Below are 17,551 nucleotides of genomic sequence, written 5' to 3'. Positions count from 1 at the left end.
CTTTGCATTTGAATGTAAAATCCTTCTTATTCTATGTATTCATCTGTTCTCATGCTGCTAGTAAAAACATACCTGAGACTGGGTAATTGATCAAGAAAAGAAGTTTAATGGACTCACAGTTCCACATGGCTGGGGAGGCCTCATAATCATGGCAGAAGGCAAATGAGGAGTAAAGTCACGTCTTAACGTGGTGGCAGGCAAAGAGAGAGCTTGTGTAGGGGAACTCCCTTTTATAAAACCATCACCTCATGAGACTTATTCACTATCACAAGAACAGCACGGGAAAGACCCACCCCCATGATTCAATTACCTCCCACCAGGTCCCTCCCATGATATGTGGGAATTGTGGGAGCTACAATTCAAGATAAGATTTGGGTGGGGACACAGCAGAACCATATCATTCTCTCTTTCTAATATCAAGCTTTATACTACCCTTATAACATGAATTGATATTATAATATTTGATTTAAACCACAACTCATCTTAAGTGTTAGAATTCAGTTACAGTTATAACATATTCGTAATTAGAATAGTGTTCCTCACAGCATTTTCTTATAATATTTTCTCCCTTAATTGTTGAATAATCTTTGAGATGAAAACGAGGACTCAACTGAAGTTGCTACAAGTTCTGTTGTGACTTTGCATTATAGCTTCTTCATGGACAAGTTTCTAAATATCCAATCAAAGGGACAAGAAGACCTATTTGGAAGGACCAGGATCACAGCAATGGAAATCAGCATCTTTCACTCAGTCTGAATTCCAGAAATCAACAATCGATTCTTTCAGCCATTTTTTAGAGAAATGCCTTGGGATGCTCATTTCAATGATATTAACATTTCATTTGAATCCCAATTGCACCAATTTTTCTGAAAGAAAACAAAGTGTTAAGCCCCAGGGCTTTCTGCGGAGAATGAGTGCCTCCAAGCAGAACTCTGCCCAGTGACTGTCCTCCGTCAGACGGTTATGGGGGGCGAGACTCTCTCACATATTACTTCCTGTAGATTTAACTTTTTTTTTTTTTTTGAGATGGAGTCTTGCTCTGTCTCCCAGGCTGGAGTGCAGTGGCGCCATCTTGGCTCACTGCAAGCTCTGCCTCCTGGGTTCACGCCATTCTCCCGCCTAAGCCTCCAGAGTAGCTGGGACTACACGCACCCGCCACCATGCCCGGCTAATTTTGTTTTTGTATTTTTAGTAGAGATGGGGTTTCACTGTGTTAGTCAGGATGGTCTCGATCTCCTGACCTCGTGATCTGCCCACCATGGCCTCCCAAAGTGCTGGGATTACAGGCGTGAGCCACTGCACCTGGCCTAGATTTAACTTTTAACATGTTCTTTCGGGGTGCTAACATAGGTTTCCCCACACTTACGAGTCTTTAAAGCACTTTTTTTTTTTTTTTATGAGTCAGAGTCTGTTTGTCACCCAGGCTGGAGTGCAGTGGCACAATCTCGGCTCATTGCAGCCACTGCCTCCTGAGTTCAAGTGATTCTCCTGCTTCAAATTCCCAAATAGCTGGAATTACAGGTGCACACCACCATGCCCAGATAATTTTTGTTTTTTTGTTTTGTTTGTTTTGTTTTTTTTGAGAGGGAGTCTTGCTCTGTTGCCCAGGCTGGAGTGTAGTGGCACCATCTCAGCTCACTGCAACCTCTGCCTCCCGGGTTCAAGTGATTCTCCTGCCTCAACCTCCCAAGTAGCTGGGACTACAGGCATGCGCCACCACACCCAGCTAATTTTTGTATTTTTAGTAGAGACGAGGTTTCACCATGTTGGCCAGGATGGTCTCGATCTTTTGACCTAGTGATCTGCCCACCTCAGTTTTAGTAGAAATGGGGTTTCACCGTGTTGCCCAGGTTGGTCTCAAATTCCTAACCTTAAGTGATCCACCCACCTTGGCCTCCAAAAGTTCTAGGATTACAGGCATGAGCCACAGCGCCCGGCCAAGGGCACATTCAAAATTGGAATTTAGCTTAAAATTACTATTGCCTGGAATTTCTCGGTCCTTCATAAAGATTCATCTAGAGACTCTCAAAGTCTTACATTGTCCTCAAGTATCAGGTCACTAAGTGAAATGAAAAAATAACTGACAGATAGATCCTTCTTGAATGCAGCAAAAATTTGGTTTTTGCCCAATTCAAGATAAAAACAGTGAAATCCATGAGTAAAGTTATTTCAATTTTTTTTTTAAAAAAATCCAGACTTTCTGCAGAGAATGAATTTTCTATTATCTTTTTCTTCCTTGCGAGGCAACAGTCATCATTCTGCTTTGTCACCTACTTTGAAAGCTATCCTATAGGAAGGGACTTGGCAGCAGCAGAGTTCTCTCTGGGATTTGAGAAGTTACTGACATCAGAAGGTACCCTAGAGCCATTTGAGGAACACACACACACCCTTGTTCAAATCGCTGCTGTGTTTGAAACAAAATGTCAGCTGGTGTTAGGTATGAATTGCTAACTTCTAAAGAATAGTGTCATTTATAGAACCACTGCAGGGGTTAGAACACAGAGGGAGACAAGAAAACACCTCCAAGAAGAAAGAGATTGAGACTTTTTTGATTGCTTTTGTACTCCCGAGTTCCTGGCACAGGCCTGGCACAAGATGGGAACTTGTCTAGTGAAGGAATGAAGCCATTTCTACCGGTTCCTCTAGGGTACCTCTAAATACATTATATTCTTTTTGGGAGTTTTTGTTTTGTTTTGTTTTTGTTTTTGTTTTTGCTTTTTTTGAGACGGAGTCTCGCTCTGTGGCCAGGCTGGAGTGCAGTGGCATGATCTTGGCTCACCGCAACCTCTGCCTCCCAGTTTCAAGCGATTCTCATGCCTCAGCCTCCTGAGTAGCTGGGATTACAGGCACATCCCACCACGCCCAGCTAATTTTTGTATTTTTAGTAGAGACGGGGTTTCACCATGTTGCCCAGGATGATCTCGATCTCCTGACCTCGTGATCTGCCCGCCTCGGCCTCCCACGGTGCTGGGATTATAGGTGTGAGCCACCGTGCCCAGCCCCTTTTTAGTTTTAAATCATAAGACTCTTGAATCCAGTGTCTTAAGGATACGCTACTGTTGTTAACTGTACTGGAATCTTTTCCTTACCTTAAATGTCAACGTCTTTCCCATTTCAGATGCCAATGTATATTCTACCAACTCCACTGAAAGTTTTTATTTGAGCAGCGCTTGGCTTACCTCCTCTGGCTTCAAAAATTACCCAGTTAACTGAGTAGGATTCCTAACTGGCCAGTCTGTTTAGCCATTTTTTAGATGAAAGTTTTAGATGTTAGTGTGGACGTTGTCTTTGAGGATTATCAAATCAAAACATCCTTATTTTAGAAAAGATACAGAAAATCATAAGGAAATCTGAGTGAACTTACCCCCTTAACATTTTGGTGTATAGTCATCAGGTAGGTCAGTAGACTTACCTTGAACCTAATGAAACCAAGGTTCGGCCCCCTGTAAATATAAATGTTCACTTTCATACCTAAGTTTATGTTTCAAATGTTGTATTCTTGTCCTTAAAGAGGCCCCTCAAAATTGTGTAAGCTTCAGGGCTCACAAAATGTGGGGTCCATCACTGTCATCAAGGTGATTAATTGATTTGTATAAATCTAGTTCCTTTCTGTTTTATGATATGCTTTGTCATTTAATAAAATAGTTTTTTCGCATTGCCATATTCTCTTACAATTGCTTTTAATAACTGTTTAGTGTTCCAATGAACAGATTTATTAAATGAACTACTTATTAAATCAATCCCCTATTGTTGGAGGTTCTCCCTCACCTTATATTACTCCTACAAATGATACTTCATTGAGCATCTTGGTAAGGATGTCATTGTGCCTAAATGTGTAAAAGTTGAATTACTGCTTCAAACCACATGTGTATTTTGGGGGCTTTTGATACATTGACAAATAATACTTCAGAGAAATGGTATCAACTTATTTTGCCAACAGTGATATGTGGGAGTACCCATTTTCCCATCCCTTGTCAGCACTATTTATTGTATCAACCTTTGCCAATGTTGTAGGTGTAAAAAGTTACCTTATTTTAATTTTAATATTTTTCATAAGTTGAAAACTTATTTCCCCTCAAAAAATGCTATAAGAATCCTTTATATATTTAAGGCATTAGCCATTTGCCACTGGTATTGCAAATGGTGATCTGCATAATCCTAAAATGGATTTGGAGCAACTGAGGCATTTAGTTTTTTTGGAATTGTCACCATCAGCTGCCTGCAGAAGATGCCCTTCAGGGAAAATGGTATTGCTATTCCAAAAGGCAAGCATACCTCATATTCACTTGGCCACATTACAGGGATAATTTAATATGTTTCAACTAAGGGTATCTGAGCATCTACTAGGTACCTAACTCTGTACTCTATCTTACCATCTGGTGAGGGAAACTGTATACAACAAACCATAATGCAGGATTAAAAGCCATGCTTGCAGCCAGGTGTGGTGGCTCACGCCTGTAATCCTAGCACTGTGGGAGGCCAAGGTGGGCGAATCACCTGAGGTCAGGAGTTCAAGACCAGCCTGGCCAACATACTGAAACCCCATCTCTACTAAAAAAATACAAAAATTAGCCAGGCATGGGGGCACATACCTGTAGTCCTAGCTACTCAGGAGGCTGAAGCAGGAGAATCACTTGAACCCAGGAGGTGTGAGGTTGCAGTGAGCCGAGATCACACCATTGCACTCCAGCTTGGGCAACAGAGCGAGATTCCATCTAAAGAAAAAAAGCCATGATTGCAATCTCAACAAAATACAATATGAGCACATCGGTGAAGTAAATTAATTCCTTCATTCCTAATGAGGAAATGATGGAGTAGCAATGGGGGAAGATTGTTCAGAGGACTTGATGTATATGTGAAGCAAAGAGGTGGTGAGAAGCACATGGCGCAGTGTGTGGGATGAACGTGCACCGTAAGAGGTCCAGTCTCACTGCAGTGCCCTAGCAAAGTGGGACGCTTTGGGAAAATAAGGCAGGAAGAGGAGTTGAGGTCACATGGTGAATATCCTTGGATACCATGTTAAGATAAAGATATTTTAGAAGATGTCCCACATTTTGGAACTGATTCTGAGACGCAAAAGATAATGAAGATGTGTGGGCACAAGTGTGACCTGCCAACTGTACCCTGCTTTTTGTAAAATGTGAGTAAGAGATCTTGGTTAAAATCCACGTTGCCTTTGCAAAGCCATGGAGGTGAAAGAACCCTTCAGTGTTCAGGCTTTTCGGGGGACACTGAGCATTGCAAGGTTCATATCGACACTCACTCTGGCACAGCTTTCAGAGCTCAGCGCCTCCCCCTCCCACCCCACACCCCCATCCAGCATGTGGATTGATTCTAACCCTGTGATGGCATTCCCTTCGATTGAGGTAAAGACAGGAATCTTTTTTCTGAGCTGCACCCAGCACACTTCAACATCTTCAAGCAGATGGTCAGCCTAAAAGTGTGAGGACAGCTCAGGTCGCCCTGAGAGGATGCTTGCAGGAGATGGACAGAGCTAAATGCAGGATTTCAGGAGAAATATGCTTCAAGAAAGAGAGCATGGCATCTATGAATTTGGCAGAAGTGGACGTATAGCTTAGTGATGAGTTCTAACTTTTAGGCAAATTGCTTGGACCTTCTGAGCTTTTATTTCCTTATCTGCGAAATGGGGTCATAGTATCCATCTGACAAGAGATACTGTGCTGATGAGATGAAATACATACACACGGTTTCTGACATACGGCAGGCATCCTATAAATGCATTTCTCTCATCCTCATCCCTTCTTCATAAAAAGGGAGTTTGGGAGGCAGAGTCCCTCGGACAACCTCTGGGAATCTGGAGCAGCCAGCACTAACTTGGAGCGAGGGAGCCTGTGCCAAAGCGTGCGGAATCTCTAGAAACCATGTGGGTTTTTGTTCATCACCGTGCCAATAAAACGCCATCGGATATTAAGAGAATTCCTTCTGAGTCTAAGCATTTCTAAATACCTTTCCTGGATTGAGAAAGCAAACCGTGTAAAAGCCAAGCGTGAAAAGACTATTCTGTTTGCAAAGGCATTTTTCCCATCCTGCCTGGCTTGTCACGTTCTGTGACTGGACTCGTGCACCCAGCTGGCAGCTGCACCAGCCAGACCCTGAGGTAACTATAGTTTAGGCCCATTTTTTTCCTACTCCAGAGACTACAAATTCTATTTCAAGCACACACGTATACAGAATGCAGATGTGGGGATGAAAATCAGACCATCTCTGGGAGCGAGGCTGTGATACTTAACTGTAGGGAGGCCATTAGTGGCCTTTCTGCAGTGGCCTCGCCCAGGCATGGCTGGGGCATGGACCTCAAGAGTGGTTTTGGCCTTTTGATGTACCACAGCAATCACATGGGACAATCACCACACATCCCACGTGGGGCCAAGACATTGTGTGATCTATGATCAGACAGGCTTAAAAGGTGTTCTCTGCATTCTGAGGAATGTGTAACAGCATGATTCTGGAAAACTAGTTCCCTGAAAAAGCTGAGGGTCAACACAGGGATGAGTGGAGAGGTGACATGGAGCTCTTATGGCTGACATGAAGGGACTGCTCTAGTCAAGGAAACAGCCACTTCAGAATGCGTCTCTACCATGGATACAAACCAAGGGTGAGGTTACTAGGCTGGTTACATCATCTAGCAAAAGCTCTTATAGCTCGGATAGACCCGCAAATGAGACGTTCCTTTTCAATGACTAATAAATCATTTGTTTATTCATTCAACAAATATTTATTGAGAAACTACTGTGTAACAGGTAGTCTCATAGGTACTAAGGATACAGTAGCAAACAACAAAAAACTTAAAAAATAAAAAAATCCCTTAGCCCCAGCTACTCGAGAGGATTGCTTGAAGCCAGGAGTTTGAGGCTGCAGTGAGCTATGATCATACCACAGCACTCCAGTCTGGGTGACAGAGCAAGACCCCATCTCTTTAAAGATTAAAAAAAAAAAATCCCTGAGCTCATGAAACTTACATGTTAGCAAGAGAAACTGATCATAAGCAATATCACTAATTAAAATATGAATTATAACAGAGTAGAAAATGCTAAGAAAACAGACATAAAGCAAGTATAAGAGTAAGAAATAGTACAGAGAATGGCTACTAAAATTCTAGCTGAGGAGGCTAGGGAAGGCTTCACTGAGAAACTAACTTTATAGAGACCTGACTGATGGTTTGGAGAGGTATAGACCTAGATCGGAAATATTTCCCTCCAGGTTTTCAAAGGCATTGCTCCATTATCTTTTGGTTTCTGAAGTTCCTGAGAAAGCTATTGCCTTTCTGATACCTGATCCTTCCTATGCGACTTTTTACCTGTTCTGGGGGCTTTTAGGATTTTCTGTTTTCCCCATCTTCTGGAATGTCTCAGTGACAAACCTGTGTGTTGAGTATTTCATGAACTTTTACAATCTGCGATTTCATGTCCTTCAGTTTATAAGGAAAAAAGAACATTCTTATAATACTGTTTTGGAAAACTCTGTTTTTTTCTGATCTGTTTTACCCAAATCTCCATTACTGGGGATCTGGGTGCTCTGACATGATTCTGTTTCACATTGCTTTTCTCTCTTTTCCCATCTCTCAGTCTCTTTTATTGGGGGGAGGTGGCCTCCACTTTCTGAGATTGCATCAACTTTTTCTTCTTCACTGAATTTTAAAATTCTGCTTTCATGGTTCCCAGAGACTGATCTTATCCTCCAAATGCTCCCCCTATTTCTGGACTGTTTGTTCTCTTCTGAGTTTCTTTTTCCTGTTTCTTTGGGTGTTTTCATTTGTGTTAGAAGCTTTTATAAAAATGTTTGTGAGATCTTGGGAGTCAGTTAATGTAAGAGGGAGGCACGGTTGTAATTTTGGGAAGTTTCACATGTGGGTCTGGCTGCTTCGCTATGGGGCGACCAGACAGAATCTGAATATGACCCTCAAAAATCTGTTTGTTAGGCCAGGCATGGTGGCTCGTGCCTGTCATCCCAGCACTTTGGGAGTCCGAGGTGGTCAGATCACTTAAGCTCAGGGGTTTAAGACCAGCCTAGGCAACATGGCAAAACCCCGTCACTAAAAAAAAAAATACAAAAAATTAGCTGGGTGTAGTGGTGTTCTCCTATGGTCCCAGGTACTCAGGGGGCTGAGGTGAGAGAATAGCTTGAATTCATGAGGTTGGGGCTGCAGTGAGCCCTGATCATGTCACTGCACCCCAGCCTAGGTGACAGAGCAAGGCAAGACTCAGTCTCTCACATACACATAAAAGTTTGTCTCTTCTCATGGGTCATTCAGCATTCCTAGAGGGGACCCTCCAGTGTCCTGACTAAGGGGCTGGCCCTTTGCCAGCATTCGGTCGAGGGCGTATCAGCCCCTTCCCCTATGCTTGGTCGGCCAGAATCCAGTGTGTTTGATGTGGACTCTTCCATCTTCTGTGGATGCAGTGGGTGGCTACTTGACTGAGTGGCGTGGGAAGAGAGATGGACATTTGCTACATCAGTGGTCCCCAGCCTTTTTGGCACCAGGGACTGGTTTTGTGGAAGACAATTTTTCCATGGACAGGGTTAGGGGGAGACGGTTTCAGGATGATTCAAATGCATTACATTAGCATGCACTTTATTTCTATTACTATTGCATTGTAATATATAATGGAATAATTATACATCTCACCATAATGTAGAATCAGTGGAAGCCCTGAGCTTGTTTTCCTGTAACTAGTCAGTCCCATCTGGAGGTGATGAGTGACAGTGACAGATCATCAGGCATGGGATTCTCTTAAGGCGCATGCAACCTAGATCCCTCCCCATGCTCAGTTCACAATAGGGTTCACGCTCCTATGAGAATCTTATGCTGCCGCTGATCTGACAGGAGGCGGAGCTCAGACAGTAATTCGAGCAATGGGGAGCAACTGTAAATACAGATGAAGATTCCCTCGCTCAGCCGTGGCTCACTTCCTGTTATGTGGCCCGGTTCCTAACAAGCCAAGGACTGGTACTGGTTTGTGGCCTGAAGGCTGGGGACCTTTGTGCTACACCATTTTAAAATCAAGTTCAGTCAGGCATCATGCATTCAACTCACTCTGCATTTCTACCTTCAGAAGGATTGGGAGCCTCATTTCCTGAGTTTCCCTGGCTCTGCGTGTTTTATGTTGAGTTATTCCCTTGAAGGTTTAGGTATCAGCTTGCTCTTGTCTACTGTTAGTTCCTCTCTCATTCCCTGACTTCTTTGATGTATGCTTTTGTATCCCCTATTGTCACTTTAATGGAATTTCTGGAGGAAGCAGAGACAAATGTATTACATGGGCTGCCATATTGAACTGGAAGTCATTCTTTTCTCTTTTGAGTCTCCCTTGCCAAAGCTTACTCCAGTGGTAGTAGTTCACCCCCAGTAGATTCTCACAAAAAGCAAGACTCAAATTCAGTGTCAGCATTGTAGCTATCCTGTTTCAGTTATCTGTTTGTGAATAACAAATCACCCTAAACGTAGTGACTTCACGTGACAGTCATTTATTTGCTTATGATTCTGCAATTTGGACAGTGCTTGGAGGGGCCATCTCATTTCTGCTGGCATCAGCTGGGGTAGCTCACCTGGGGCTGGGGAGTCCACTCCCAAGATGGCTCATCCACATAACCTCAGTGGTTCCAGCTGTAAAATGGGCACTTAGATGGGGTGGTTCTCAGCATGTGACTTCCCTGTGTGGCTGGGTTGAACCCCTCAGAAGCTGAGTTCTGAAAGGAAACATCCCCAAACCAAGCTCACCAAGAGGACAAACTCCAGGGTGCAAACACATATCAAGCTTTCCTTTTGCATCACACTTGCTAACATCCCATTGGCCAAAGCAAGTCACACAGCCAAGCCCAGAATCAACATGCAATGGAACTGCTCTCCACAGGGGGGTGAGTGCTAGAAGGCAGGGTGCACTGGGGCCCACATACCCCCTGGGAACTCTGGGATCCTGTGCTTTTTCCATTTTATTTCTGAAACATTGAGGTGCTGGATTCTTTTCTTACAGAGAGTTTAGCACGATATAAACATTCAATAAATATGTATTAGAACCACAGAAATCTTGTTGTATTTACACTGAAAATGTTTCTGAATGGACTAGAAAGATTTAAGCTATGTTGTTTACCTGTGGCTATAATGATTGTGTTCCTAGTTAATGAAAGACATGAAAAGAAAAACCACTCTATGAGGTCAGATTTCTAAATATACCTTTCCAGGGTATTAAGTACTGTCTTTTTTTTTTTTTTTAAGATGGAGTCTTACTCTGCCGCCCAGGCTGGAGTGCAGTGGTGTGATCTTAGCTCACTGCAACCTCCCAGGTTCAAGCAATTCTCTTGCCTCAGCCTCCTGAGTAGCTGGGATAACAGGCGTGTGCCAACACACCCGGCTAATTTTTGTATTTTTAGTAGAGATAGGGTTTCACCATGTTGGCCAGGCTGATCTAAAACTCTTGACCTTAAGTGATTTGCCTGCCTCAGCCTCCCAAAGTGCTGGGATTACAGGCGTGAGTCACCATGCCTGGCCAAGTATTGTCTTTTGCTTTAGGCTACCAGAGGTTTCTTCTTGCGTGTTTGTTTATTTGTTTTTGAGTGAGGGTCTCACTCTGTTACTTAGGCTTGAGTGCAGTGGTGCAATCATAGCTCACTGCAGCCCCCAGCTCCTAGGCTCAAGTGATCTTCCCACCACAACCTCCTGAGTAGCTGAGAGTACAGGCATGTACCACCACACCCAGCTAATTTTTTTTTTCCCAAAGAGATGGGATCTCACTATATTGCCCAGGCTGGTCTCGAACTCCTGGCCTCAAGCGATCCTCTTGCCATAGCCTCCCAAAGCACTGGGATTACAGACATAAGCCATGGCACCCAGCCCCTGAATTTAAAATAATTGAAAATTAGGCTCTTTAACACCTGCTTGGACTTCAAAGAATGAAGGTGGGTACTTACGCAATAACCAAACAGTGCATTCCTTGGAAATTCCAAACCTAGATCTCTTGTTACTTGCTTGCCAAGCTTGTCCTGAACCTTCCTAAGTGCAGCAGGAAAGAAGTGGATCAGCTTGTGCTGTGTGTCCCCTGAGTCTTGACCTGTGACTAATAACTGTTTCCTTTGTGTGCAGGGGTTCTCTATCTCCAGTATGGAGATGAAACCAAGCAGCTCAGGATGCCGAATGAAATCACAAGTGCAGACACAATCCGTGCTCTCTTCGTAAGTGCCTTTCCACAGCAGCTCACCATGAAAATGCTGGAATCGCCCAGTGTCGCCATTTACATCAAAGATGAAAGCAGAAATGTCTATTATGAATTAAATGATGTAAGGTAAGTTGTGACATCATTTTTTGCCCACCATATTGCATTAGAGTTTTTTTTTGTTTCTTTGTTTTTGAGTTTGTTTTTTTTATCCACTATATTGCATTTAGAGTGGTTTTTTTTTGTTTTTTTTGTTTGTTTGTTTATTTTGTCCATCATATCCCTTTCATAGTTTATACCAAATTCTAATTTCTCTATATCCTAGTGAAGAAAGTAGATTCATTATCTTGACTGGTTGGCTTATTTCACCCAGTCAGATGATTTCACTATCTGGTTTTCTACAATTCATTTACAAGGTATAGCTTATAAAAATGAGGACAAACTTCTCCCCCACAGATTTTTGAGTGCTACATCTGAAAAGAACATTAGAAATGATTCAGTCCACCATTTTATCTAAGAGTTAGGGAAACTAAGGCCCAAAAAGGTGGTGGAGAGACCTGATCAAGGTCATAAGAGTTGAAGGCAGTACTTCATTCATATTGGAACTTTCCCAATTCCCTCTCAAGTGTTCTTTCCTCCATAGACAGACCCTGTGGACATTTTAGGTAGTGATCCCACTGGGTCGTTTTTTACACATAACAAGTTAGAATAAAAGCAGTGGGCTCTGTATTATTTTCCACAAGAAAAGAGACTGAGAAGCATCTTCACTTTCCATTCATTTCTTAAATGGGTGTTCTTTACCCAAAGACCTTACTTTCCAGGTGGCCTTTCCCCAGGGCCCCCAGTTGAATATCCTCCAAAAGTAAGTTAAATGGACTCCTGCTATTGATGGGATTAAGAGTCAGTTAGAAACAAAAGCATCTCTCTCTCTCCCTCTCTTTTTTTTTTTTTTTTTTTTTGAGACAGTCTTGCTCTTTCACCCAGGCTGGAGTGCAATGGCACGATCTCCATTTACTGCAACCTCTGCCTCCTGGGTTCAAGCGATTCTCCTGCCTCAGCCTCCCAAGTAGCTGGGATTACAGGCGCCCGCCACCAGACCCAGCTAAATTTTTTCTATTTTTAGTAGGGATGGGGTTTTACCACGTGGGTCAGGCTGGTCTCAAACTCCTGACCTCAGGTGATCTACCTGCCTCGGCCTCCCAAAGTGCTGGGATTACAGGTGTGAGCCACCATGCCTGGCCTCATCTCTCTTTTTTTGAAGACAGGGTCTTGCTCTGTCACCCAGGCTGGACCTCGGTGGCGTGATCATGTCTCAGTGCAGCCTCGACCTTCTGGGCTGAAATGATCCTCCCACCTCTGCCTTCTGAGTAGCTGGGACTATCGGCACATGCCACCACATCTGGCTAATTTTTAAATCTTTCGTAGAGACAGGATCTCCATATGTTGCCCAGGCTGGTCTGGACCTCCTGAGGCAAGCAATCCTCTAGTCTTGGACTCCCAAATGGTTGGGATTATAGGTGTGAGCCACCACACCCGGCTCAAAAGCATCTTTATTGTCATTTTGGTGTCATGTATACAGTAGAAAGAACTCATTTGATCTGTTCCAACCAAACAACCTGGAAAACAGGACTTAGATCAACAAGCAATCAGTTGCTAGTATGGTCTCTAAACGTTTTAGAACTCCACAGATTATTTAGTGACTAATCCAGCCATTTCATTTTATGGAATCAGAAACTCAGACGCATAAAATTTGAGGGACTTATTCAAAAGCACACAGCCAACTAAGTACCAAGCTCTGCCCAAACATGGCTGTCCACACTTCTTGATCAAGAACTTTTTGATCCCTTCGAATGTTCCCTTACCAAATCACTGGAGGCAGAATTTGGGGTTTCTGAGTCCACACCCTGGGGGCATAGCAAGTTGCCCTGTTTCTTCATCGTGGAATTAATGGGTACCACTTTTAAAAAATATGCCTCTAGTGCATAATAAATGTAAACTGATCTGTATCTACCAATGATCACAAATGACATATTTAGGCATGTGCCCAGGTGTATGAGTAATTTAGAACTTTCAAAGTTTGACACATGCCTCAAGGTATAGATGCTACATCTGCTGCACAGCCTTACAGCTTTTTAAAAATGTGTTTAAATATTCATGGGTACCCAAAAATTCATGTTTGTTTTTGAATTAAATTATTAATCAAGCTGTCACCAAAAGAAATTTTTTGCATTCACAAAGAGTAAACTTGAAACATGAAATAATCACATTATATTTAAAGACAATGTTTGTAGTAATATAATCCCATGTAGTGTTTTTACGTGGAGCTGCCAGTTACAACAGTCATCTTACATTTCTGCATTTGCAATTAGAGGAATTGAAGGACACAGTAATAGCAAGTAAACATGCAACTTAGGGAAGCCACACACGATTATGGAGCTCAAGGCTGATGAGGTTATTATGAGTAATGGGGCCTCACTGTCTTGCAGCCTGTGCAAGGATTTTTATATTACAATGAGTCACCATTTTCTAGAGCCGTTCCCAAGCTTCAAAGTATGGCTACTTTTCCTTCTTTTTTACATTGTTTGGGAAAGTCGAGAAGTAGTTGCAAAATAAAAGAAACGAGAGGGAGGAAAAAGAAGAAAAGGTCATGATTCTCCTTAATGGAAATCCAGTTGATAAAATAAATGAAACCATCAGTCAATACGTTGGTATTTGTGAAAATGATGATCTTCTTGGTCCATAAGTTGTAGTACGGGTAACCTGACTTTTTTTTTTTTTTTTTTTTTGAGACAGAATCTCACTCTGTCGCCCAGGTTGGAGTGCAGTGGCATGATCTCAGTTCACTGCAGCCACCACTTCCTGGGTTCAAGCAATTCTCATGCCTCAGCCTCCTGAGTAGCTGGGACTACAGGTGTGCACCACCATGCCAGGCTAATTTTTGTATTTTTAGTAGAGATGGGGTTTCACCATGTTGGCCAGGTTGGTCTCGAACTCCTGACCTCAAGTGATCTGCCCACCTCGGCCTCTCAAAGTGCTGGGATTATAGGCGTGACCCACTGCTCCCGGCCTGATAGCCTAATGTTTTTTTAAAAAAACTCTCATTTAAAATATTTAAGTGGAAAGATCATCGATTTATAAATTTGTCTATAATTTTACTTTTCAGTTACTTTGATTTAAATAAAAAAAAGAACCTAAAAATGTTCAAATGAAGACAATGTTTTGTGATGACAATAATGTTTATGCTCTGTGAGCTCATGCATGTCGCTTCCAAAGAATTATTCTATTTCTTTGATTTTATGCATAAAATGCTTTGATTACATTTTATTTGAATGGTAGAAGAAATTTTCACCACCAGCATTATATAAGACAAAAAAAAAAAAAAAGGCCTGGCACGGTGGCTCACACCTGTAATCCCAGCACTTTGGGAGGCCGAGGCGGGCAGATCACGAGGTCAGGAGATCGAGACCATCCTCGCTAACACGGTGAAACCCCGTCTCTACTAAAAATACAAAAAATTAGCTGGGCGTGGTGGCGGGCACCTGTAGTCCCAGTTGCTGGGGAGGCTGAGGCAGGAGAATGCCATGAACCCAGGAGGTGGAGCTCACAGTGAGCCGAGATCACACCACTGCACTCCAGCCTGGTTGACGGAGCGAGACTCCGTCTCAAAAAAAAAAAAAAAAGACAAAAGAAAAGTATCATGTAGATTTCAACTGGAGATAGTGACTTTAATCTTCTAAATTGAGAGACAAATTTCATTGCACATCCTTCAGTGTTTCTGAAGCGCGAGCATATTTGCTAAACAGTTGCCTATCTCATCATTGTGTTAGGCTCCTCATATTTTCCTTAGGGAAATGCTCCCGAGAGTTCAGGTCAGAATATTGTGTTGTAAATGTTGCCACAGTAAATGCAACCCCGGCCTTTACTGTTGGTTCATCTCAGATGAATATGTTTCTAAAGTCATGATAAACCAACCTCATGCATTTTAAATACCTCCAGAATCACAGTCTTTTTCATGGCTTCCGTGAGGTTTTCTAGTTTTTCATGTCCTCACCTATGACTCTTTCCTCTGGCCAAATGGTGAGCTCCTTTAGTGAATTCCCCACATCCTTACCTCTGTGAGTCTCCCCTTCATATTCACCCAGCCCCCTTTAATAACAGGGCTGCTGGTTCCCCCTCAAGCTGACTTCTAACAAGCTACTGGAGCATCCGTGCAAGCTTGGGCTAGTCATTGCTTCAAAGCAATTACTGGCAGATATTTAAAGGAGAGAAACAAGACTAGTCCAAGAATCCTCCACTTCAGTTAAAACAGAAACACAAGCCAGTAATCCCAGTGACTGGGTCAGCCCACTAAATGAGGCTGCACCTGGAGGAGAGGAATTCATCCTCCTGCACACATTTCTCTGAGCTAGCCGAGCCAGCATTGGAAGGGATCGCAGTGTAGACAGAGCCAAAAGGGCCTTGGGTGGCCCTTCTGCTGATGAAAGCTGAACATGGAGGGAGAGGGACTTCTTAGATATTCATGTGTTCTTCAATAATTTTAAGGTAGGCTCTAACCCTGTCTTTTGCTACGTTATGATGCCTTGGCTCTAAGAGCTAGGTTCAGAGAAAAAAGAATTTATCTGCTGCTATTTCTTCACATCCAGCAATTCTATTTGTATATAGAAAAACTATTTTTCTAACCCACTATGGAAGGAAAAAAAGGCATGGTAAAGATATTAGATCTTTGTGGTACGGTTTTTTTTTTTTTTCACACTCCAGATACCTTTTCTTTCAGTTGCCGAAAGTGTTTGAAGGCAAAAAAAAAAAAAAAAAAGAAAAAGAAAAAGAAAAAAAATCTTCTTTCATGTACATTCATTAGATAAGCAGCAAACCAGGTGTTTGGGAAAAGTAAACAATTAAATATTTAAATATTAACCAAATCTCTTTGAATGTATTGTAAATATTGGAGCTTTATTGTTTTTTTTTAAAGCCTTAGCTTTCCATACTCAGAATCTTGACAGAAAGTTCATGCTACCCAGCATTTATGGGTGGGGAGCCATACTGGAGGAATAATACTTTCCTGGGGAACAAGAAAAGGAGAGAAAAGCTGAAGTCATTTTTCTTCTTCTTTTCCTTATTTATAATTGCCTATTTTATGGTCACATAGCTTTTGACTGGGGTACTGTAGGTAGCCTTTGGATTGTCTGTTCATGTTTTTTACCTGATCTTTAACGGCAGGCTAAGGAAATGGCCAAAGTCAGGCTTCTTTCATCTGCCATAGTTATCGATGTTTTTGATTCCAGGAACATTCAAGACAGATCACTCCTCAAAGTGTACAACAAGGATCCTGCACATGCGTTTAATCACACACCAAAAACTATGAATGGAGACATGAGGGTAAGTGTTTCTGTCCTATTTTTAATTTTCTTCAGTGGGTCGAAGCATCCCTCCTCTTGCTTGTACTCCTGATGTAATCATACTCTACAACCGAGTTTTGGAGGGTTCTCCGCACTCATCTCACCTAGTGGATCATTATTTGTTCTTGGTAGAGAAGTAAGATTTCCTGGTTATTTAGGGCCAAGGGATTAAAATAAGGCTGGACACATCCTAATTTATCTTTAATCAAGGAGTTATGTCCTTACTTTAAATAAATTCTGAAAATCGTCCTATAAAAGGGTTCCTGGTCCACAATATATTAACTGGCTCAGAAGATCTCTTGCATTTCTTTCCTCCAATTAAAGCAAACCTAACACACAAACAGGCAAACAGCAAGGTGCACAATTGCATGGAAAATCTATTCATACACTTACATTAGCTCTTCCAAGTCCTAACATTCTAATTCAAATTCTCACCTTCTAATTCAGGAGCTACCCTGGAAGAATTTTGTTGTTGTGCTGTCTTAAATATTACCATATCCTCTCTGAACCATGTTGAGGGCATAATACAAAAATCTGCATGATTTGGGAACTAAAATTCTCCAGATTTAGATTGTCTCAGGAGATTATCCGAACATTCAAAGCATACAGGGATGTTTTGAAGAAAACAAAAGGAGAAACTGAAAAAGCAGGTTTTAAGATCACATTAATGCAGGTCCACTAAAAAGGGATTGAGTTTCTAAAAATAATGCTACATTCCTCTGTAGCAAAACTGGGAGGTAAAAAGAAGATGAGCTTCTCAGCTGTACACCCCCTACACACACACACACACACACACACACACACACACACACACACACACACGTTTGGAAGACACTGTGCCATTTTTTCTCATCTTTTCTACAGATTAGCACTTGGCTGGATGCTCAAGTTTAACTAGAAAAAAATAAAATACATGATTACCTTTTATTGCCAAAGAAACCCAGGCACTGTTCTGTCTTGGAGCTGCAGTTTTGTTCCCGAGCGAGGCTG

General features: G+C 42.2%; 1 protein-coding gene across 8 annotated transcripts in view; it reads left to right on the top strand.

The window, feature by feature from the left end:
* The window catches only part of KIAA1217 (KIAA1217 ortholog), an 872,441-nt gene that overhangs the window by 745,476 nt on the left and 109,414 nt on the right, over positions 1 to 17,551 (top strand). For all 8 annotated transcript variants that reach the window (XM_012502786.2, XM_012502784.2, XM_030799154.1 and 5 more), the window contains 2 exons: positions 11,096 to 11,294; positions 16,448 to 16,541. In XM_012502786.2, coding sequence (XP_012358240.2) covers positions 11,096 to 11,294; positions 16,448 to 16,541 — 293 coding nt within the window. The remainder of the gene's footprint in view (positions 1 to 11,095; positions 11,295 to 16,447; positions 16,542 to 17,551) is intronic.

Source organism: Nomascus leucogenys, chromosome 18 (assembly GCF_006542625.1).
Source record: "Nomascus leucogenys isolate Asia chromosome 18, Asia_NLE_v1, whole genome shotgun sequence".
NCBI lineage: Eukaryota > Metazoa > Chordata > Mammalia > Primates > Hylobatidae > Nomascus > Nomascus leucogenys.
Note: the sequence above shows the minus strand (reverse complement) of the source record. Positions and strands in the feature narration are given on the sequence as shown.